At 39.3% G+C, this 25,370-nt stretch overlaps 1 protein-coding gene across 1 annotated transcript; it reads left to right on the top strand.

Annotated features, from left to right (window-relative positions):
* Positions 1 to 644: 644 nt before the first annotated feature.
* On the top strand, positions 645 to 24,267 carry TMEM19 (transmembrane protein 19). Its single transcript, XM_032420514.1, has 6 exons — positions 645 to 1,377; positions 3,033 to 3,146; positions 17,364 to 17,501; positions 17,864 to 18,118; positions 19,175 to 19,384; positions 21,001 to 24,267. The coding sequence occupies exons 1-6, from the start codon at positions 1,248 to 1,250 to the stop codon at positions 21,162 to 21,164; spliced, it is 1,011 nt and encodes a 336-aa protein (XP_032276405.1). The 5' UTR covers positions 645 to 1,247; the 3' UTR covers positions 21,165 to 24,267.
* The last annotated feature ends 1,103 nt before the right edge of the window (positions 24,268 to 25,370 follow it).

The following is a 25,370-nucleotide window of genomic DNA, read 5'->3' as shown; positions in this document are numbered from 1 at the left end:
CCGGCTTTATCTTTACATCTTTAGCAACCAGCAATGTCCAGCAGATTATAGGTACTAAACAGTGTCATTTTAAATAATTTTCTCAGTCATAAAATTGCTCCTACAACACAATATATCACCCTTCCCCTAAAAAAAAAAAAAAAAAAAAAAAAATCCATAATATTAAGGGCCCCTGGGAGGCTCAGTGGGTTAAGCCTCTGACTCTTGATTTCCGCTCAGGTCATGATCTCAGGATCCCAGGAGCAAGCTGCACCACTGGCTCCGGGTTCAGCGGGAGTCTGCTTGAGATTCTCTCTGTCCCTCCCCTCACCTGTGCTCTCTCTCTAAAATAAGTAAATAAATATTTTTTAAAATCCATATTTTATATGGCATGAACTCTTTATAAATGAAAAAGTATTCGATTATGCTTGAAATGGACTTACTGGGTTTAAATTCATTTGCACTCCTGTTTTATACTCCTACCCTGGTGGTGGTTTCATCCTCCCGTGTTTGAGTATGTTCTCAAACGCAAGGATCTAAGGCTCCAGATCCGTATTCCGAGGAGAATTACAATCCCTAGAAGCCCTGGGTGCTTCTGCCAGGCCGCCTGTCCTTGGAACCGCCCTTTAAAAGTTCACGTGAGCGAAGCCACGCCCCCAGATGGCCGCGGCGCTTGCGCACAGTAAGCGAAGACGCGACTCGGTGCGCGGCTGAGCTCCGCGGGGCTTGGCCCTGGCGAGCTGGACCTGAACTCTGGGGCGGCGCCAGTGGCTGTGGCGATGTGACCGCGCCCCACCGCGCAGGGCTCACCCTCGGAACTCACCCTGGTTCTGGCTGTGCACCCTGTCTCTTTGCAGCCGAGAGCCACTTCCCCACCTCTCCCACCACTCCCCCCCCAACCGGCGTCAGCGCGTGTGCGTGTGGTGGAGGCGGAGCCCGCGGTCCCAGGACCGGCGATTGGCTGATTCCGCTTTCCTTTCGTCTTCCTGTCTGTGGAGCTCAGGTGTGAAGTGACCGCACGCATAGGACCTGGCGCTCAGAGGGAATGAGCTTTGCTTTTCCAGTGAGGTCTTAACCTCGCTCACGGGAGTTTGAGATCTCCATCAGCCGCAGTTTCGGAAGTAGTTGGGGTTTATGTTATTTTTTAGGTCGGTGGAAGATGTTGGCATTTATGTTGGCCTCTGCGCGAGTTTTTTGCTGGCAACTTAAATGACTTATTTTTCCTTAGAAACACTATTTTCCCCCTCGGGCTCATATCGTTATTTTCCATGACTGATCTTGACGACAATATTTGCAAAAAATATATAAAGATGATAACTAATATAGTTATATTGAGCCTGATCATTTGCATTTCTTTAGCTTTCTGGATTATGTCTATGACTGCAAGCACCTATTATGGTAAGTATGAATGTTCTGAGTTGTTTTTCTATAATCTGATTGGTGGAATTGAAAATTGTATCATTAATGAAATCCAAAACTTGTATCTTCTGAGTGGTTGTAAATTGTTGTGTTTACTTAACTTCCACAGCCTGAATTTAATTTACCAACATTAAAATATAAGCACTACTTTGTACAGAGCCTTTAAGAAACACCACCTCTGATAATACTGATTAAGCATATTTCAAAATACATTTTTATGTTGTGTGTAGTTATTACATCTATCTTCATGAGAAATTAGTGAAATGAAATACAATTTTGTAAAGCAATTGCAGTGATGCTTTTAGTAAGAATATTTGTAACTAGTTTATCAGTTTTATGTATCCTGTAAAAACAGCAGTAAAAATAAAAGGTGGTGTAATGTTTCCATTTGGAGATTTGGAGGATTTGTCTGCTCTTTGGTCACTTCAAAAGAACAGGCTTCCTTTAAAATCTGAAGCCTCACCGCATATACATAAGATACTCTGGACTCAGACCTTTACAGTTTTGAAGACTCCCTAGAGCGTAAGTATGCCTTTACAGAAATTTCCTTGGTACTCCTATAAAAATGGAGTACTGTTCAGCTGAAAGAAAAGTGAAAAGTCGAGTGAGAAAGGGATTGCCATTTCAGACCTTCGCCTTTTGCAGAGACATGTGAATAATCCGAATGGGTGGTCTTCAGGTTCATTCATAATGATTCACAGTAGGGGATGAGGGTTTGAGGAGAAGAGGTATGAGAGAAGATTCTCATTTGTGCTGGTAATAACTATGACTTGAACTCAATGGAATAAACCAGGATTTGTAAACCAAAGTGCCCCTCTGGAACCAGGCACCTGATCTTTGCATCTTAAACAGTTGAGAAGATTTCATTTTCAGAAATAGAATTTTTGTTGAACATTTGGCCCGCTTTATCTTCCATTTTCCCATTTTTGATAGAAACATGGGCTCTAGCAATAGTTCACATTTTTCTTCACTATACTCACTTAGTCTTGGTGTCTAGGAGTCAGGAATGGTGGGAACTTTAAATGAGAAAGCTGACTTGTCTAAAGGGGGTGGCCTCTCGCCACTGTGGTCAATTCTGCCATGTGGGCCTGAGCATCCAGTTTTTAAAACAGTAGCCACGGTTCTGGATTTTTATATGAAACCTCCTAATCTTTAAATATTGACTCCCAATGGTTTGAAACCATTATGCTAGCCAAACAAAAAGAAACATCTGTGAGGTGGATGCAACCTTTGGAAAAATCAGTTGCTAATTGTTGAATGGAGGTGTGTAGCCTGTAAGAATGTTACTTTAAAAAATAAATCTCTCTGAAAGGCAGAAAGAAGAAGAATTGGATCCTGCTAAGAAAATAGTTTGCTCTATACAATTGTTGAGATTTAATACGTGCCTCCTTTCCAAAACAATGGGGAACTAGAGTCATTTCAAATCTCCAAATATGTATGAAATATCAAAACTTGGACAGGACTTACTTGGTCATTCTCCAAAAGGACTGTCTCTCTGGAAATACACAAGTCTTAACATAGTTATTTTACTTTGGTGACTTCATCTCAGTTTCTCTACTTATGACAATATTTTAATCCAGAATGCAGTTATCAAAGCTTATAGCCAAGACTAACCTGTGAATTTAATTTTTTAGGTAATTTACAGCCTATTTCTCCTTGGCGTTGGCTGTTTTCTGTTGTTGTTCCTGTTTTGATCGTCTCTAATGGCTTTAAAAAGAAAAGTCTAGACCACAGTGGGGCTTTAGGAGGTATGTGTTTCTTTTAAAAGTTTATATAATAAGTGCTTGCTTATATAATTTAAACTCATGTTTTCTAAATTCTGAACATATGAGACTATAAATCCCATTATGTATTTTAGATAATGATAGTTATTTATTGCTCAGCATTCCTATTCTGTCAAAATTTCAGATACTGACATACTCAGTGCAATGTACAAATTTAACTTTGTAATTGATACCAAGTAGATTAATAGGATAGATTTTTGAGTTCCTTGATTATTCTGCTCTTTTAGTTGTATTACCTGCTAGCAGAAACATTGGAGCACTCCTGCTAGATGTACAGTGGAGGAGCTGTTGGGAAGAATCACTCTTGGAAATTGTTATTAGTAGCCTCAAGCAAAGCAGTCCAAACTAAGTATCCTAGATTTATTTTTCAGAACTGGGTTAGGGATATGCCAAATTTTTGTTCTTTTAGGACATATTTATTGAGCACTTACCATATGCCACTCTTCTAGAAACTGGGGGTATGGCTGTGAACAAGAACAAGGTTTCAAGTTCTTATGGAACTTTCATTCTTTAGAACAATTAGATTACAAAATACATAAAACTTTTTATATAATGATAAAATTTATGAGAAAAATTAAGATAATAAAGTGTGTATGTTGGGGGTTGTGTGCATTCTTTTGTAGATAGGGTCAAGCATAACCCTTTTCTCTAAGGATGTAGTTTTGAACCAAGACCTGAAGAAGCCAGCTATGACAAGGTCTGAGAGAAGCAAGTTCCAAGCTGACAGAATAACATGGGTAAAGACCCTGACATATACCCTGGCTTATTCGGGTGTGAGAATAAGGCTCATTTGACTGGAAAATAGTAAAAAAAAAAAAAAAAAAAAAAAAAAAGGAACATAGAAAATTAAAGAAATAGGCAAGGACCAGGTAATAAGGAGGCTTATGGGACACAGTAAAGATTTTTTTTTAAAGATTTTTTTATTTTAGCAGAGGGAGCATGTGCGTCTGAGCAAGAGCTCATGCGAGGGAGGGGCAGAGGGAGAGAGAGAATCCCAAGCAGATTCCCCACTGAGCACAGAGCTTGATGCAGGGCTCGATCCCAGGACTCTGGGATCATGACCTGAGCTGAAACCAATGCTCAACCGACTGAACCATCCAGGCTCCCCACAGTAAAGATTTTATTTCAAACTAGGTGGAATCTCCCTTGCCTCAAATCAAGGGGGTGATATGATCTGGTGTGACATTGGGACTTACATATACTGCCAGTGTTATAAGCCCCAAGACATGAGGATTCCCCCCCAAATACTACACATAGGATGAGATCACTACAGAATGATGATTATTTAAAACTGGCAGGTCTTTTTTTTTTTAAGATTTTATTTATTTATTTAGAGAGAGCATGCGTGTGGAGAAGGAGGGTCCGAGGGAGAGAGAGAACCTTTTTTTTTAAAGATTTATTTATTTATTTATTTGACAAAGAGAGACACAGCGAGAGAGGGAACACAAGCAGGGGGAGTGGGAGAGGGAGAAGCAGGCTTCCCGCTGAGCAGGGAGCCCGATGCAGAGCTGGATCCCAGGACTCTGGGATCATGACCTGAGCCGAAGGCAGATGCTTAATGACTGAGCCACCCAGGCACCCGAGAGAGAGAGAATCTTAAGTAGACTCTGTGGTGAGTGCACAGAGCCCAACACAGGGATCCGTCTCACGACCCTGAAATCTTGACTTGAGCCTAAATCAAAAGTCGATCACTTAACTGACTGAGCCACCCAGATGCCCCTCCTAGAACCGGCAGGTGTTGAAGCCATCTACCCAACCTTCAAAATACTGCTGGTCATTAACCCTAATTTAGCACTGTAAACACACTCTGCTGCCACTGTATTCACATAGAGCAGAGGTTTCTCAAAGTTTTATAAACTAGAGCACACCTTCGTGGAGGCAAAATAGCATGATGAATAAAAGAGCAAGTGCTAGAATCAGGCAAGATGAGTTTGAATAATAGTTACGGCTTTGGGAGAGTCACTTAACCTCCCTGTGCCTCAGTTTTCTCTTTGGTGAAATGAGATTTTTATTTATTTATTTATTTATTTATTTTAATAAAGATTTTATTTATATGACAGAGAGAGACAGCGAGAGAGGGAACACAAGCAAGGGGAGTGGGAGAGGGAGAAGCAGGCTTCCTGCCAAGCAGGGAGCCCGATGTGGGGCTCGATCCCAGGACCCCAGGATCATGACCTGAGCTGAAGGCAGACGCTTAACAACTGAGCCACCCAGGCACCCCTGAAATGAGATTTTTAATATCCAACCTAAAGAAAGATATACAATGAAGTTATAACAGCTTAAACTTAATGGCATCTTCACTTGCAATAGTAAGCTCCAAGGCCTTGAGAAGAGCCCTAGCAGTGTGCTCTCAGGGTCCTATGGATTTGTAAATTTTACAAAGCTAAAAGATATTTTTGTATTTGTTTTTTTTTAATTTATAAGCTTCAGGCCCTACAAAACCTTGATCTACCTCTGATTTCATTCTTACAGGTTGCAGTAAGAATTAAATCAGATAATCATTATGAAGTTCTTAGCTCAGGAGTACCTGGGTGGCTCAGTGGGTTGAATGTCCGACTCCTGATTTCAGCTTAGGTCATAATCTCGAGGTTGTGGGATCGAGCCCTGAGTCAGGCTTCTCACGGAGTCTGCTTGTCCCTCTCCCTCTGCTCCTCCCCCCCACTCGGGTGTGCGCTTGCTCGCTCGCTCTCTCTCTCACAAATAAATAAATAAATAAATATCTTAAAAAAAAAATTCTTAGTGCGTTGACATAGCCAACATTTATTGGGCGCCCATTATTATGCCCAGTTCTTAAGAATCCTGCTAATTTTCTTTCTTCATAATTGAGAAACATTGTTCAAGGACTTTTTTTCTTCTTTGGGGTAGTTGAGAATTGCAGTTAACTGACATATTGACATATTTATATTTTATCTTACCATATAATCAACATTAGGAATGGTTATGATTTATCTATTTAGCAAATGCTTATGTTGTGCATACCATGTACCAGGCACTGCTGTTGGCACTTTAGAAGTATTAACTCATTTATAGCAAATAATTTGAGCCCCCTCTGTTTGAATATAATCACACAGAGTTATGCTTTGTTAAAAATGTCCTTTCTCAGGTAGTCTTGCCTTGGTTTTTATTGTTCTTGATGTATAGAAAGAAGAGTCAAGTCCTTCTTGAAATCTGTCTTCCTCTGGTTTCCCTGTTGTATATTGCCCTGCTTCTCTTCCTTTTCTGATCTCTTATGTTTTTTTTAAAGATTTTATTTATTTATTTGAAAGAGAGTGAGCAAGAGAGAGAGAGTGTGCACGTGGGCACAAGCTGGGGGCAGAGGGAGAGGAGGAAGCAGACTCCCCGCTGAGCAAGGGAGCTCAATGTGGGGCTCAGTCCCAGGACTCCAGGATCCTGACCTGAGCCGAAGGCAGCCGCTTAACTGACTGAGCCACCCAGGCATCCCTCTACTTAGGTTTCTTTCCTGCTACCATTTCCTTTTCTGCCTTCTAGCCCTTGGGCCTCTACTCCTCTCCTACCTAGCTTGATTTAGATTTAGAAGGTATGTATTTGAATTCTAGGACTGCCACTTGGCTGTCTCTGTGAACTTTACCACATTACCTAACTCCTTGAAGCCTCAATTTTTTCATCTCTTATGAAATAGTTCCTTATGGCTTATTGGTGAGGCTCAGATGTACAAAATAATGTATGGGAAAAAAAAACAAAACAAAATAATGTATGGGACAGTACATTTTTTAAAGCTACAAAGCATTATATAAACATTCACTGTTAGTGATTTATTATCTGCTTTCAGCCATATTACAAATTTCCTGAAGACAGGGAGTGCATCATATGCTTCTGTGTCTCATGCTTTGAATATGTGCTTAGGAAATAATGTACACTGATTTTAAAACCTCTGTTCTTTTTTTTTTTTTTAAAGATTTTATTTATTTTTCAACAGAGAGAGAGAGACAGCGAGAGAGGGAACACAAGCAGGGGGAGTGGGAGAGGGAGAAGCAGGCTTCCCGCTGAGCAGGGAGCCCGATGTGGGACTCGATCCCAGGACCCTGGGATCATGACCTGAGCCGAAGGCAGACGCTTAACGACTGAGCCACCCAGGCGCCCAAAACCTCTGTTCTTTTTCTAATCATTTCATTCCATGAATATTGGTATCTTTTGTTTAAAGGTTTTTTTTCCTTAAGGACAAAAAACTAATGCTAGTTCAAATTATACAGTACTTGGGAATACTGTCCTGGAGTATGACTACAAATCACTTAAACTCTCAGCGTTGTACTTTTCCTATATGTAAAACGAGAAGGAGTGATCTTATCTACAGCATTGACTTACCATGAAGAGTCATCCGTGTGAAAAGCTTAGCACAGTACCTGGCACACATAATAAGTATTTTATAAATGTTAGTTATTGTTACTGTTCTCCTTCCACTATTACTGTTCACAGTCCTAGGAATTTTAATGTGGTTTGCCATATCATGCCTTCAGGGTGCTTGGGATTGAGAAGAGTTTCAGAACTTCTTCAGGATCTGGGTGTTAAAAGAGTCCCCCATGACACAGGAACACATACCTCAGTGTTGATAGAAGAGGGGAGGGGTTGAGGCAGTGCTTAAGATGGACACAAGTGAAGGCGTCTGCTCTCTTTGATTTTTTGAGAGAGATTATTTGGGAGAGATTGAGAGAGAGATTATTTCTAGAATGAGGAGGATCACATGAGGGGATATATGGGAAAGTGACTATAAACTGTAAAGCACTGTGTAGAGGATTTGCTCCAAGGAGGTATTATATAGTCCAGTTGTTCATTGTGTTCCTTTGAACTTAGTATGGACAATCTGGTCATCAGATTTTTGACTTGACAAGTTATTTATTTTTTTTTAAAGATTTTATTTACTTACTTGTCAGAGGGAGAGAGCACAAGCAGAGGGAGAAGCAGGCTCCCTGCTGAGCAAGGAGCCCCATGTGGGACTTGATCCCAGAACCCTGGGATCACACCCTGAGCTGAAGGCAGACACTTAACTGAGCCACCAGGCATCCCTTGACTTGACAAGTTTAAATTTAATTTCACTTACCAAGACTATTCAGCTTAGTTGTTTCCTATTTTTTTTTCAATCATGCATTTAACAAATGTATAGTTAGGGTCTCCTATATGCCACGCACTGTTCTGGGCACTTAGAATTTAAATCCCATTGTCAGAGAGCTTACAGTTTTAGTCACGGGACACAGATGATAAAAGAGATGGGTTTGAGGCATTTAATTCCCAGAACTATATGCTGTAAGTGTAGTGGAAGTGCATGCAAATGGAGAATTTTCTAGAAAGGCCAGTGGTTGTGCTTCACGTAGTCTCACAAGAGTGGCCTTGCCTCTTTGGGTCACCATAGTTAGGTCTGGTGTTCAGTCTCTCTGAAATAGAAGCTTTGTTTTGTCAGGTACCCAGAGTTGATCAGACCTAAGAAAACCAGTTTATGGTGCTCATTGTCACATGGGACTGGTATATGAGTCAGAATGCCACTTTATTAATCTGATAAAATACAGACTAGTTGGGGTACCTAGCTGACTCAGTAGAGCATGTGACTCTTGATCTCAGGGTCATGAGTTCAAGTCCCCCACATTGGGCTCAGGGCTTACTTTATTTATTTTTATTTGTTTCTTTTTAAAGATTTTATTTATTTATTTGAGAGAGAGAGATCGAGCACAAGCAGGGGAAGCAGCAGGCAGGAGGGGGAGAAGCAGGCTTCCCCCTGAGCAAGGAGCCCAGTGCAGGGCTCAATCCCAGGACCCTGGGATCATGACCTGGGCCAAAGGCAGACACTTAACGGACTGAGCCACTCAGGCGTCAGGGCCTACTTTAAAAAAGGATAATAATGATAATAAAGTGTGTCTTTTAAAAATATCTACACAACTAGTCAATTGCAGACTGAAATACAAACATCACTGTTCAGGCATGCTCTGTTGTAGTCAGGCCATTTGAGAAGTCAGAGTATAACTAGAAAAATTTCTTTGGTGAGTACTAAGTCTGAGAAACAGTCGATATGATACCAGCAGGCCAGGTCTAGGATCCAGAGGGGGTCCCACAGGACTGGCCAACGGAGTCCCTGGCTGTGTGCAGGATAGAAATCCAACGTGAGCCAGCAGGAAGGGAAAGCAGTGTTTATTGAAGATATATAGAGAGTGCAGATAGAGATAGTGTCTGGGAGACTCAGAAAGGAAAGGAGAGAGAGTCCCATCTTTGTTTGGGGTCTGGGGTTTTATTGAGGATTGTGGTTCGGTGTGTGTGCCCTCTTAGGCATTCAGGAATCAGTAAGAACAAAGACAAGGGCCCAGATGTTATTCCTTGGCATCCAGATGTTTAGTGCCAGTGTTCTGGAATATGCATGTGATAGCTTCCTCAGGTCATTCTCACCTGGTCCTTCCTTAGAAGTTATCTAGTCTAAAGGAATCATTAACTCCTTGTCCCTTACAAAGAGGACATGTAGTATTTGCATTATGAGGCATGTATAAAGTGGGGGCTCAGGTCCTAGCAAGAATAGAAGAAGGAAAAGGAGCAAAAGCAGAATTTTATGGAGTCCTTCAATTTCCCTATCTCAGATATTGCAGATACTTAGGTCAAAGGGTCGCATCCCTTGTACAGGATTCAACAAGTCTGCCAACTTCTGGTTCTTTGGCCTTTGTGTTCTGTATTTTGGGTTAATTGATTCCCACAGTCTTTCTGTAGGTAGATTACCTGTGATAGAATTTATTAGATTTGACTTTATTAAATTATAAAATTTTAGTCCTGCCTTTCCCTTTTCTGCCTCTCAGGGTTATAATACCCAGGTCACCTTAGTTGAAATTTTTGGTATAAGTCTACTCCTGCTATCAGAGATGTTTGTAGACAGTGTTGTTTTACTTCCCCATATGGCTCTGTTAAGTGCAGAATTTACGTATTTAAAATTCAGTAGGCAGTAATAATTCTTGAATCTTGAAGTGCTTTGAGAGCACCCTTTTGTTATGCATATCAACTCTTATCATTCACAATTAGAGATTCCAGAGGTGGTTTGGGGGAGATGTAATAGACAGGAACTGGAGACAGCAGTTACTGATTTAAGAGTTCAGACATAGCTAGGAGTTGCAAAAAATACCAGGATATGTTTAGACTACACAAAAGAAATCATTCTTTCAAAGTACATTGCCTTGAATTTATTTCCTCATTCTGAACCTGGCATCAATATGAACATTGATCACTTCATGTGGTATTTTAAGGTGATTGAAGTAAAAAGGATGTAGATGATTTGTAGCATTTCAGTGTAGGGTGTTTTAGGGCCACCTTACTCTGAGTTTGTTTAAAGACAGTGGAACAGGGGCACCTGGGTGGCTCAGTCGTTAGGCGTCTGCCTTCGGCTCAGGTCATGATCCCAGGGTCCTGGGATCGAGCCCCACATCCAGCTCCCTGCTCGGCGGGAGGCCTGCTTCTCCCTCTCCCTCTGCCTGCCGCTCCCCCTGCTTGTGCTCTCTCTCTGTCAAATAAATAAATAAAATCTTTAAAAAAAAATTATCTCATTTAACATTTCACAGCAAGCCAATGAGGAAGGAATTGTTGTTGTTATTATTTCACCAATAAGAAATTGAGGCTTATGCTTAGGTAACGTTTAGTCAAAGTGAGGTAAAGAGAGGAGCCAAGGTTTGAACTCCAGACTGTTCAGTTCCAGAGCTGAAGCACTTTATTAGTACTTTACACAGTATTACCCTATTTCTTGCACTTTCAATTAAAATGTGCTAAACCTGAGTAAAATGCCAATATTTGAGTATCTCTGGATAGATCAGTCAGTAAATGTGTCACTAGTTGTGGTACCTGAATGTTGAACTAACCAATAGAAAGAGTTTCTTTCTTTCTTTTTTTTTTTTTTTTTTAAGATTTTATTTATTTGTCAGAGAGAGAGAGCACAAGCAGGGAGAGCTGCAGGCAGAGAGAGAAGCAGACCCCCGCTGAGCAGGGAGCCCGATGCGGAACTCAATCCCAGGACCCTGGGATCATGACCTGAGCCGAAGGCAGATGCTTAACTGACTGAGCCACCCAGGCATCCCAACAGAAAGAGGTTTTACAGAAATAGAAACCTGGTCCCCTGTTCCATTATTTATTTATTTATTTATTTTTATTTTTTTTTTTTAATTTTTTTTTTTTTTAAGATTTTTTTTTTTTTTTTTTTTTTGCGAGAGAGAGAATGAGAGACAGAGAGCATGAGAGGGAGGAGGGTCAGAGGGAGAAGCAGACTCCCCGCCGAGCAGGGAGCCCGATGCGGGACTCGATCCCGGGACTCCAGGATCATGACCTGAGCCGAAGGCAGTCGCTTAACCAATTGAGCCACCCAGGCGCCCCTGTTCCATTATTTAAGAAGATACTATTTAATACTTAACACCTGTTTAATATATGTTCTATTAATAATTTTGTCTAACGTGTTAACAAAAATCTTTATATAACCAAACTGAATATATTTATCTTAAGAGTTACAGAAAATGGAATTTGGTTTTGTTTTGTTTGTTTTAATTTTAACCAGGCTTCACTTTCAACACATGGCTTGAACTCACCTAGGATTAAGAGTTGCATGCTCTACCGACTGAGCCAGCCAGGTGCCCTGAGAATGGAAATTGTTAATGATAAAGTTAGTCAGGGATGGAAATACCTGTACTTAGAAATACAAGCAGGCAGCCTGGATAGGGCCACACAAGATAGCAGTGCCTTAGTGTGGTTATCACATTCTGGGAAACCAGTCCCCAGCCCTGCAGGGCCAGAGGTGGATTCTTTTCAGAACCCCTACCCCAAACTGGAAATTTAGACTTAAAGCAGCCAAACTCGTAAGAGACTAATTAACAAAGAATGTAAATTTCTTGAGTGCCACTGACCCAAGTGCTCAATACCAGAGTTAGCACATTCTCTCCCCAAAAGGAGGACTATAAAATTATTATTTAAAACATGCTTATAAAGGGGTACCTGGGTGGCTCAGTCGGTTAAGTGTCTGCCTTCAGCTCAAGTCATGATTCTGGGGTCCTGGGGTCAGGCCCCCTGTCAGGCTCCCTGCTCTGGGGAGCCTGCTTCTCCCTCTCCCTCTGCCCTTCCCCCTGCTTGTGCTCACTCTCCCTCTCTCTGTCAAATAAATAAATAAAATATTTTTTTTTAAAGTGCTTATAGGGGTGCCTGGCTGGCCCAGTAGGTAGAGCATGTGACTCTTGCTCTTGGGGTTGTGAATTCAAGCCCCATGTTGGACGTAGAGCTTAACTTAAAAAAAAATGTGCTTATAAGTTGGAAAGAACACATAGAGAATGCTACCTTTTATGTAAAGAAGAAAGGAAGATAAGAAAACATTCATTTTGTATACTTTATAAAGAGAAACACAGGAATGACAAACTAAGAAACAATATTTACAAAGAATGGAGGGAGAGCAAAATATGAAGAGAGGGGCAAAGGGACCTGGGAGAAAGTGACCCTTCTCTGAGTATACCTTTTTTTCTAAGTTTGACTTTTTTTTTTTTTAAAGATTTTATTTATTTATTTGAGAGTGAGAGAGAGCATGAGAGGGGAGAGGGTCAGAGGGAGAAGCAGACTCCCCACTGAGCGGGGAGCCCGATGTGGGACTCGATCCTGGGACTCCAGGATCATGACCTGAGCTGAAGGCAGTCGCTTAACCAACAGAGCCACCCAGGCGCCCTCTAAGTTTGACTTTTGAAAGCATGCTAGTGTTCTACATATTTAAGAAATAAAATAGTAAGGATGGGAAAAGGGAAAATCTAAAACTGAAAGCAAATTAAAACAAATGAACCCAATTGTATTATAAATCAATACTATAAGCACACTGGAGGGAAAAAAAGAAAACTTATGAACATAGCATTTAATTATATTCTTTCAGTCTTGGGTTAAGGGAAAGGGAGAATGGCAAACAAATCCTAAACTATTTTAGTGTGGTTCTAAAAGTTCTAGATGTGATAGGTGATTGAAAAAAATGAGTGAAATCATCATTGTTGTTTGAAGCCAGGTTCTTAACATGGAATGGGGAAAAGCAAGAGAAAACCTATAGAGATGGATTGTAATTGGAGTTATTGGTGTGATCTTGTGATTTCTAAAATACGTATATATATATACATGTATATATGCACATGTATATGCATGTGTGTATATTTGTATGCTCATATATATGTGTGTGTGTGTATTCACTTGCCCTGTCCGCAAAAAGCAAATATACTCCAATAGCAATGAGCATACTGTGAGCCTAGATCTTGACCTTCAATATCCTTCCCCACTAAAATGAACCAAAGCTCCTCAGAGAAATAAATGACTGGTTCCAGGACTGGGGAAAACTAGGTTTGGGAAGAGCTTAGAGCATCTTGTTACACCAGAAAGAATGGAAGTGTGAAAAGGAAGAAAAAATATGGGGTTATGTCACATAAGAAGTGAGCTTATCTGTTTTGTCTGGTATTAATATAGCCACCTCTGCTCTCTTTTGGTTACTGTTTGCATGGAATATCTTTTTCAGTCCTTTTACTTTAAGCCCATTTGTGTCTTTAGATTTAAAGTGAGTTCTTTATAGACAGCATTGGACTATGTGTTTTTATTTTGACAATCTCTGTCTTTTGATTGGAGGGTTTCATCCCCTTACATTTACTTTTTTTAAGATTTTTTTAAAAGTAATCTCTGCACCCAACATGGGGCTTGAATTTACAACCCTGACAGGATGAGGAGTCATGTGTTCTACCAACTGAGCCAGCCAGGCACCCTTATTCCCTTAGAATTAAAGTAATTACTAAGGAGAAACAACTTATTTTTATCATTTTGCTATTTGTTTCTGTTTCTCTCATAGTTCTTTTGTTCCTCATTTCTTGTATTACTGTCTTCTTTTGTGTTTAATTAATTTTTTGTAGTGAAATGTTTGAATTCTTTTTTCATTTCCTTTTGTGTATATTTTGTAACTATTTTCTTTGTGGTTACCATAACAATTACATTTAACATCCTAAAGTTGTAACATTCTAATTGGAATTTTTGCCAGCATAACATCAATAACAAACTCTCTTAATTTTTCCTATACTTTTTTTTTTTAAGATTTTATTTTTTTATTTGAGAGAGAGAGAGACAGCACGAGTGGGAGGGGCAGAGGGAGAGGGAGAGAATCTCAAGCAGACTCCATGCTGAGTGTGGAGGCCAATGTGGGGCTCAATCCCAGGACCCTGAGATCATGACCTGAGCTGAAACCAAGAGTTGGATGCTTAACTGACTGCACCACCCAGGCGCCCCTCTCCTTTACTTTTGAAAAATAGTTTGGATATAAGCTTCTTGTTTGACAGGTTTTTTTCTTTTCTTTGCACACCTTGAGTATGTCAGCCCAATGCCTTCTGGCCTCTGGCCTTCTGGCCTCCAAAGTTTCTGATAAGAAATCTGTTGATAATCTTATTGAGGATCCCTCATATGTGATGAGTTGCTTACCTCTTTCTGTTTTCAAGATTGTCTTTGTCTTTGAACAGTTTGATTATAATGTGTCTCGATGTGGCTGTCTTTGAATTCATTCTACTTGGAGTTTACTAAGCTTCTTGCATGTTTATATGTATGTCTTTCATCAAACTTGGAAAGTTTAAAAAAAATAAAACTTGGGAAGGTTTCAGCCATTATTTCTTCAAATAATTTCTCTGCCCCCTTTTCCCTCTCTTTTCTCCTTCTGGGATTTCCCACATGTGTATGTTGTTCTCCTTGATAGTGTCCTGTATGTCCCTCAGGCTCTGTTCACTTTTCTTCATTCTTTTTTCTTTCTGTTTTTCAGACTGGATAATTTCCATTGCCTGTCTTCAAGTTCATTGATTCTTTCTTCTGCTTGCTCAAATGTGCCTTTGAATTTCTACTGACTTGTTTTCAACTCCAGTATTTCCTTTCAGTTTCTCTTTAGATTTCTGTCTCTTTATTAATATTTCCATATTGTTCTCTCGACTTTCTTCATGTCTTCTTTTAGTTCTCTGAGCATCTTTAAAACAGTTGTTTTGAAGTCTTTGCTTAGTAGGTCCACCATCTGGCCCTTCCAGTGACAGCCTCCATTGATTTTTTTTTTCCTTTGAATGGGCCATACTTGTCTGTTTCTTCATATGCTTTGTGATATTTTTGTTGAGAACTGGACATTTAAATCTAATAACGTGGTAACTCTGGAAATCAGAATTTCCTCTGTCCCCAGGTTTTGCTCTTTTTTGTTTTATTTTGTCTTGTTTTTGACTGTTGCAGCTGTCTCTGTGTCAGGCATCAGCTTGAGGTGTAAACCTAAGATCTTCCCAGTCTTTTCTGAGCCCATACCTTTCCCTGGGTATGCACTAGGACTTTCTAATTTCCCCCATAAATGCAGTTTCTTTTGAATGTCCTAGTCTTTAATGTCTGGCTCTCCAAAGGAGGAAAAACAGAAAAATGAAGGGGGGTTGGTGTTGATCCTTTAAATCCTTTGGAAGTCCCTTCAGCCAGACAAGAAAGGGCTTGCAACAGTGGGGAGTGGCGTGTAACAATGGCTTCCAGCCTCTATGTCTATACCTCCATAATCAGAAGCCACAGTCGTTGATCACAATACAAATCCTGATATGTGGAAGACAAGTCCTTATTGCCCAACCTAGCTCCCATAAGCTGTGTGCAGGCTGAACCTACAGTTCCTGCCCTGCCTGCCCTGGGGCTGGGAGTGATAGATGGATAGCTGCTGCACTCTTAAGAACCGAAATTGACCAAAATTAACTGCAGTTTCCCTTCCAAGCCTTCCCTTGAAAGTTACAAGCCTTCAGTAGACTCCAGAGCTCCAAAATAGTTTTGTCAGACAGATTCTGCCAGTGCAGTTGTCTAGGTGGGAAGACAGATTTCCTGGTGCTTCCTACTCTTTCATCTTCCCCAAATCCTGTTTCATTCATTTTTGTAGTATTAACTGACCATTGTGGTAATAGAAACAAGGATACTCTGCTACCTCAACCACCAATTTTACTCCTAAGAACATTTTCAAAATTTGTAACAAAGGCCTTTAAGGATTATCTGAGTCATTTGGGTGAGGGGTGGGGGGACATAGAGGGAGAGGGAAAGAATCCCAAGCAGGCTCCACGCCCAGAGCCTGACACCCAGGGCTCGATCTAACAACCCTAAGATCATGACCTGAGCCCAAATCAAGAGTCTGACACTTAACCAACTGAGCCACTCAGGTGCCCCTATCTGAGTAATTTAAAAAGCTAATTCCAGCAGATGTGCATTTTTCTCAATAGAATTACCTAGAGGGGAGCACATGGGTGGCTCAGTCAGTTGAGCATCCAACTCTTGATTTTGGTTCAGGTCATGATCTCAGAGTTGTGAGATCAAGCCCTGTGTCAGACTCCTCACGCAGCTGGGAATCTGCTTCTCTCCTTCACCCTCTCCCTCTGCCCCTCCCCCGGCTTGTACATGCAGTCATGCATGTGTGCACTCTTGTTTATTCTCCTGATTAGACTGTAGGTATTATAAGCCTTCCTTGAAATTGGTCACTCATGGAAAAATGAAGGATGTTCCCTCTCTTCTTTGCCCAAATAAAAGAAACAAAAAAAAGTCTAAAATTCTGAAATCACATTTATAGAAAGTATTCCATTTTTAATTCCACATAAAATCCAGGATTATTTTCCTAGATTTACACAGTAAAACATAGCTAAGAAACACTATCTCCATTTTCTCACATAGTTTATGAGGCTCAGCAAAAGAGCATTTGAAAGTTCTCTGAAAAGCATAAAAGCTAGCCTGCAGGTAGAAAAAAAAGATCCAGGCTATGAGAGGAAAATATAAAAATTAGAAGCTAGAAAGACTCTACAATCTTAACCTCCCTGGGAAGATCCACAGTTAATTTGGAAAGTAAGCTATCTATCCAAATGTTATATATAATATGCACTGTTTAATAATAAATAACTACTATTTAGTGTGTTCTACAATTTGATTATAAAAAGTATGTTTATAATAATAACGTATTCATATATTCATAGTTTGAAAGGAGGTCAAAATATGGTAAAAAATATATCTCAATTTAATCAAACCAACATTTAGTTTACTATTTGGTAATACCTGAACTGGTAAAAATGAAAATGTTTTAGAAATGTACATTTCAGGTTATAATGTAAAAAATAACTGAAAAAAATTCCATTCTTTTTTTCATAACATTAATGTATGGACTGAGTATAATTCTGTGTATATATGTGTTTCTTTCAGGGCTTGTGGTTGGATTTATCCTAACCATTGCAAATTTCAGCTTTTTTACCTCTTTGCTGATGTTTTTCCTTTCTTCTTCAAAACTCACTAAATGGAAGGGAGAAATAAAGAAGCGTCTAGATTCAGAATACAAAGAAGGTAAAATGAATTATGTTTGACATCACTTATTTCATCCTAAGATACTATAAGCTTATAATCAGAACATGTTTAGACTGTTGAAACAGATAAATTTTGTATGAGAATAACTTTTAAGTAGTGGCCTAATTTAGTTTATCATTACTTCACCACAATAGTAACAGCAGATTTTTAGAAGCATTAAAATCTATCATTAATTATTTTAAAACAATACAGAATGTAGGCAAAGGTACCATCTGACTTTTAGTCATTTTTAAAATTGTAGTCATTTTTCTTTCCTTAAACTTTAAGTTCCTGTAACTGCATGATTTTCCTTCTGAGGAGAAAGCATTTCTTGTCCCTTTTATCTACTTGTTTGTTTGTAGGCGGGCATAGGAATTGGGTTCAGGTGTTCTGTAATGGAGCTGTGCCCACAGAGCTGGCCCTGCTGTACATGATAGAAAATGGCCCCGGCGAAATCCCAATAGATTTTTCCAAGCAGTACACTGCTTCCTGGATGTGTTTGTCTCTTCTGGCTGCACTGGCCTGCTCTGCTGGAGACACGTGGGCTTCAGAAGTTGGCCCCATTCTGAGTAAAAGCCCACCAAGGCTAATAACAACCTGGGAAAAAGTTCCAGTTGGTGAGTCTTTGTTTAACTTTCTTTAAAAAAAATTAAAAAAAAAAAAAAATGAAATGAACCAAAAAAATCTGACTTAACTGCGTTTCTTACTTAAGAGCCTTTTAAGAATTTTAGTTAGTCTCCTTAACTGGAAAATTGCTGTCGGCTATTAAATTGATGATAAGAAATAATATTTGCAGGAAATGTTAGCAAGTCCTAGATAAACAGTACAGAAACAGAGACATATCAGGAGAGGAAAAGGAAGAGAATGATAAGAGTGTTTCTTGAGGACCTATTATGTGGTTAGTGCTTTAACATAGATCTCAGTTCCCTGTTACCATTATCAACAACTACTACTAACAATACATTTTTGTCTTTGTCATCACCTACCCTTTCCTTCTTATTCCTTTCTCCTCCTTGTCTTCCCCCCACTTCCTCCTCCTTTTCTTTTTCTTCCTCATGTCCTTGTCATTTTTTCTCATCATTATTGTCATTATCCTTAATACCCTTAATATTCCTGTGAATTGGTTCTTTTATTATTTCCACCTTACTAACAAGGAAATTAAGAGAAGTTAAGTAACTTAACTACAGTCACGTAACTTAGAAATGACAGAACTGGGGCGCCTGGATGGCTCAGTCATTAAGCGTCTGCCTTTGGCTCAGGTCATGATCCCAGGGTTCTGGGATCGAGCCCCGCATCAGGCTCCTTGCTCGGCGGAGAGCCTGCTTCTCCCTCTTCCACTCCCCCTGCTTGTGTTCCCTCTCTAGCTGTCTCTCTCTCTAATAAATAAATAAAATCTTAAAAAAAAAAGAAGAAGAAATGGCAGAACTAAAATTGAAACCAGGCAGTTTGGCTCCATTGAACCATTCCCCTGCATTGCTTAGCATGTCATGAGTTAATGAGGAGAAAAGACTCCTTTTTAACTAGACCTATGGTCTTTGGATTGTATGAAAGAGAACCTTTTCTTTGAATTAGTCTTGATAAGATGGGTACCAAATTTTTTTTTTTGCTTTCCTTGATTTTATGTGTGTTTGTTGATTGTTAACCAGATTATTTTATCTGTGTTTTTTCTTCAGGAACCAATGGGGGGGTCACAATGGTGGGCCTTGCCTCCAGTCTACTTGGTGGTACCTTTGTGGGCATCACGTACTTCCTCACACAGTTGGTTTTTGTTAATGATTTAGACATTTCTGCTCCCCAGTGGCCAATTATTGCATTTGGGGGTCTGGCTGGATTACTGGGATCAGTTGTAGACTCATATTTAGGAGCTACAATGCAATTTACTGGTAAGAACATCACTTTATTATTGCAACTTATTGGTGTATTAAATGGGAAAGAAATGTGGGGGAGAAAAACATGGCAATGAAAACAATCCCAAAGACAGAGGAAATCAAGAGGCCAGGAATGACAGACAGTCTTTTCTACAATTTTGATTTAAAAAAATTTTTTTTTTTAGGGCGCCTGGGTGGCTCAGTTGGTTAAGCGACTGCCTTCGGCTCAGGTCATGATCCTGGAGTCCCGGGATCGAGTCCCGCATCGGGCTCCCTGCTCGGCAGGGAGTCTGCTTCTCCCTCTCCCACTCCCCGCTCTTGTGCTCTCTCTCTCTCTCACTCTCTCTCTCAAATAAATAAAAAAAAAAAAATTGGTTTCCAAGAAAAAAAAAAAAAAAAATTTTTTTTTGTTAAATTAATTGAAAGAGAACTAGTCCCACAGAGCAATGAGTAGAAGCTGTGTGGGGAGGAAACATAGTGATAGTGCAGGATAGTGATAGTGCAGGAAACAGATGCTTTTGCTTTGGGGACTTCACCTAATCCCAGGGAAAGCAGAACATTTAGGATCAGATCATTTTAATGCTGCACCTTCCATCTGTTTTCCAAGTCCATTCGAGAGAGAATTATTGTACTATGTACACATATGACCTATTTTTCTACTGTGACATAATGCTTTCTGTCCCCACTGAATTTTTAGCCCCACTCAAGATATATGGGAGTTGGTTTTCCCCAGAATTTTCTATGCTTTGCTTCTGAGGCTCTCTTGTCATTTCAGTGTACTAACATATTCTATTAGGTGTGTATTTCCTCCACATTCTGACCAACATGTTTTCTCCTTTGACTCATACAGTTAAGAGGCTGGGAGTTTGGGGAGTTTCCTTGTGTACAGTCCTTCCAGTTCTCTTCATGTGCCAAGATACTATTCTTGCCCTCCTGCTTTGCTCCCCACCTATCACAATGTTTGTTCTCTCAGATGCATTTATCTAAATACTAAGGAGGAAGCAGTCTGATTTTAGTTCAAGCTAAAGGTCACTAACTCTACACACACACACACACACACACACACTCTCTCTCTCTCTCCCCCTCCCTTCCTGTGTTTTTGGGTTTTTTTGTTTGTTTAGGAACCTAGGTTTTATTCTACACTGGGCTCTAACTGGGGAAGTTTCTGATCACATTGAGTGGGCTGAAAAAATTAATGTAGGCTGTGGGAAAGATTAATTCCTTCGGTAAATTCTTTGTGTGCCTCCTTTGTGGTGGCACCATGCTGGGTCCTGGGTTTCCATTGCAGAGGCTGAAGGCATGATCCCTATTCTCAGAGACCTCACAGGTTGGTCTTGGAGGCCTAATCTTGTAGTTTCATGCTCTCTCTGCTGTTAATGTTCTTCCTTCTTCCTGTGAAGGAACTCCAGCAGTGTTGAGAGAACAGTATTGAGGTGTACTAAAACTCACATTTCAAAAAAATCCTTAGTAATCAAGGGTTCCATATCTCTCACCGTATAATTATCCACTGAAGGTAATTTATAAGTGGTTGAGACTCTTTCAAAGATTGTATTCTTTGGAGGAGAAAAGCTAATTTGTTTTAAATCAAGTCATTTGGATCTTTCACCTCACTTGCTTCTTTTCCACTACAGGTTTAGATGAAAGCACTGGCATGGTGGTCAACAGCCCGGCGAATGAGGTGAAGTACATAGCAGGAAAACCGATTCTTGATAACAACGCAGTGAATCTGTTTTCTTCTGTCGTCATTGCCCTCTTACTTCCAACTGCTGCTTGGGGTTTTTGGCCCAGGGAGTGAACTTTTTTCATTTACAAAGGTTGAAACTGCAGTAAATTTAGCTAATTTTGCAATTCCAAATTTCATCCTAAGAAGAATCATTGTAATGGGCAAAGAGGAAATACCAGCTCTTCCCATATTCATTGTGATGAAATTCCACATTTTTCCTCTAACTCCCTTGTAACAGCTAACGTCTTTGTAGTGAAAGATAAGTGTACATAGAATTTATTCGTATTTTTCTTCTGCTGAATAGAGCTTCGTGAGCAATGAAGCTATACTATCCCTAAATATTGCTGTATGTTGGACTAAAAGTGTAATACCACTTGTGCCAGTTACCAAAATTTTAGTTTTGGGTGGTTTAAACTGATGTGTGTGGAAGCCTGAATAAGTGTAGTCCTCACTTCTTCCATTACTTGCCATTTCCACTTGTGAAAAGTACGGAGTATGGTTCTTAGTGAGCTACTCCACATGTTCTTCCTTCCTCAGGGTTAGTAATGAAAAAAAAACTAAATGTCTTTTTCATATGACCATTAGAATGCATGAAAAAAATTATTTTTAAGTAAAAACAGATTTACCTTCTATCGAAAAAATGTGCACCTTACTTATATTTCAGTTGATTTTTGAGCAGAAATTATCTTGAATTTAATATTTTTTAATGTATTTTCTAGCTTTCTTTGAAATTTGTGTAGGACTCTGTTACTTTGGCACCCTGAACACTTCGTCACTGGAAAACTATTGTAATTATTTTTTTATTTGCTACCTAGAATTCATTGGAAGATGCTATGATTTCCTATTCTGTGCTTAACTTATGCTCTCTTGTACAATATAGAATCAACTAAAATGAATTCTACTTTTGTGTTTGTTCTTCAGTGTTATTTATTGTATGCTAAAGGAGTTTGATATGGTATGGATTATTTTGCTGAAAGTATTTAAAAATATTTCTCATGTGATTTCCATACATTCCCCCCCTTCTTTTGAATTTAAATTTAAATTGAAGAGAGATTCCATGAATAAGCCACCATTATTAGAGTGGATAAAGCTTAGACTTCTTTACTTGTGACTACTACAGTGATAATTGAGAACTGAGTTGATTCTGGAAGAAAGAAAAAAAAAAAAACAGTTGACACCCTTAATCCTTAATCCAAGCAACGGAGGGAGTCTCTATCATTGGTTTTCACCTTTGGGTATACATTGGAATCACCTGAGCATCTTTTAAAAGAAATACTTGTGTCTGGGCTTCACTTCCAAGGATTCCAATTTACCTGTTCTGGGGTAGAGCCTGGGTATTAGGACTTTTTAAGAGCTCTTGCAGCACGTGAGAATTATATAGGGCATTTTTTGGTTTTTCAAGATTTTTTTTTTTTAAGTAATCTCTACACCGAGCGTGGGGCTCAAATTTACAACCCCAAGATCAAGAGTTGCATGCTCTACATGCCAGCCAGGTGTAGAGCATTTTTAAAAACACGTGCCAAGGCCCCTGTCTAGACCAAGTAAATCAGAATATCTGAAGGTGAGGCTCATGCATAGGTTATTTATAGAAAGCTCTCTAGGAGATCTAACTTTAAACAGGTTGAGAACTAAGTCAGAATGTCCTAAAGCACTATACATAAAAGAAGCTTCAAAAGAGTGGGACTTTTCATTTTATGCAGACAACTATTAGTAGCAGTGCTGTATGCTGTCTTTATGCAGTAATAGTTTCTAGTAATTATACTGTCTTATAGCTACATCACTTACCAGATCATTTCTGTGTCAGTTTTTGATGCAGCCTGTTTATTCCTATAGCTGTTCCAACGTGCCTTTTCTCTTTTCCTGGTGACCCATCCTCATGACATACCATGGAATAAAAATATAAAAATCTTTGGGTTTGATAGTATCACCGTATCATTAACAGGTTAGGGAAATACTGCTTGACAAGCCTTTATTTGAAAAGCTAGGGCTAGTTGTTTTAAAATCAAAATTTTCAGATTTTAGAAAACTAATAGAGTACTTATATTTTACTCAAACTCTCAAAAGAGTCTTAAGATAGCAACCATTCTCAAATACACTAATATTTGTATGGTGAATGTATGAATAGCACCACTAAGTGTGGTAACTGAAGATTATAAAGAGCCTCAGGTCAGGTAAGTTTTGTCAGCAAATTTAGGAAGAAACTTTGTTTTCAGAGCCTTTTTTGGATATGAGAATTATAGATAAGGAATTGTGGCTCTTTTTGCTTTAATCTTAGCTGTATTTTATTATAACATCCTTTGTAATTGGATATTTAACTAGCTCAATCTATTCTTCCTCTTTACTGAGTGAACAATTTATTTTAAAAACACTTTCACAGAATTCCACCTAACAGTATAATAAAACAGTATGTTCTGCCTACCTAGGCAACCTAAGGGTGTACATACCATTTCTTAAAACACTTAGGCAGTAGAGGAGAGGAAGGTGTATGTGGCTCAAGGCTTTTGAAGCTTTTGAAAGAGATCTGAAGACTTAAAGGAAGTGGCATTTGAGGACTCATCAAATGGAGGTACCAGGAGAACAATGAATTGATACAATTGGTCATTCCATTCTTAGTTTTTCTCATTACTTGGGTTATGTATGCCTCAGCCAAGGTGCATATATCTCTTTCTTGTTTCTAACTCCTATATATGTAGGATGCTGCCTTCAGAAATGCCAACCCCATCCCAATTAAAGACCTAGTATAGAGAAAAATCATGCAAGGTGAGGTATCATAAACTTTGCCTTAATGCCTGTAGTATTAACAGATGCTCCCTGTTATACACAGTGGGTATATTGGAGCCCAATCATCTGATGTCCCTGGTGTTTCATCTGCTGTTCTGAAGTCATCACAATGAGAAAAAAAGTGCTGTAGCCATCAAATTTCAGGTGAATTGTACATGCTTTAAAGATGAAAACACAATTATGCAGTTAAATGATTTAATCTCCTAATGGAGTATCTGTTTCTGTAATTCCAAATGGTCCTGAATATTTTAAAAATATATAGATGTTCAATATATGTTTGTTAAATTAAGTTGTTTGACTGTAATCAGTGTTTCCTTTAAGAGTCACTGAAAGTTGATAATCAGAACATTTTTCTGGAGGAAAATCAAAAATAAAACCAGTCTGGCTACCTGAATTTCTGAGGACTGTGATGATTCCAACATTTCTCAATCATGTGATGTGCTCTTAATTGTTTGGGAACTAATGAGTCAGGAAATGAGAGTAAGGGCAAGGCTCCTAAAATTGTTTTCTCTGCCAAGACTAGACATGTTAACTCTCATTCATCACCCCTTTCAAAATTTATTTTATGCATGTGGCAACTCTTTTTATGTTTGGGTTTTTTTGTTTTTGTTTTTGCATTTCTTTTTTATTTTTTTAAGGCATCTCTACTCCCACTGTTGGGCTTGAACTCACGACCCCAAGATCAAGAGTTGCATGCTCCACCGACTGAGCCAACCATGTGCCCCAGATTTATTTTCTTTTCTAATTAATATTTGATTACTTATGTAACACACTGAATCTATTCTTTTAATTTTTTAAAGATTTTTTTTATTTTTATTTGAGAGAGAAAAAGATTGAGAGAGTGTGAGCGCACACAAGTGGGGGGAGGGGCAGAGGAAGAGGGAGAAGCGGACTCCCTGCTCAGTGAGGAGCCAGACACGGGCTCAATCCCGGGACCCGGGGATCATGACCTGAGCCAAAATCAGACACTTAACCAAGTGAGCCACCCAGGTGCCCCTATGCTGAATCTATTCTTTTTAAAATATTAGAATATTAGAGATAAAGCCAAAATATCCTTTTGCCTCCACAACTCAATAAACCAAACCTTCTACCTTCCCCAAAATAACTACTGTTAGAAATTTGAGATATTTTCTACACGATAATTGTTTTGAGTATATTTTCAAATCTTTTTTTTTTTTAAGATTTTATTTATTTGCCAGAGAGAGAGAGCGTGCACAAGCAGGGGTAGCGGCCAGCAGAGGGAGAAACAGACTCCTGATGAGCAGGGAGCCAGACGTGGGACTTGATCCCAGGACGCTGGGATCATGACCTGAGCTGAAGGCAGATACTCAACCGACTGAGCCACCCAGGCATCTCTGTTTTGGGTGTATTTTAACACACATTCTTTTTAATCAATGAAACTTTGTTATAATTAATACCATTTTGCTGCTTTAAGTTGGATGCCTACATTCAAGAAAAATCTATTAAGGAAAAAAGGTTAGAATATACCAAAATATT

This window comes from Phoca vitulina, unplaced genomic scaffold (assembly GCF_004348235.1).
Source record: "Phoca vitulina isolate PV1807 unplaced genomic scaffold, GSC_HSeal_1.0 scaffold23, whole genome shotgun sequence".
Taxonomy (NCBI): domain Eukaryota; kingdom Metazoa; phylum Chordata; class Mammalia; order Carnivora; family Phocidae; genus Phoca; species Phoca vitulina.
Note: the sequence above shows the minus strand (reverse complement) of the source record. Positions and strands in the feature narration are given on the sequence as shown.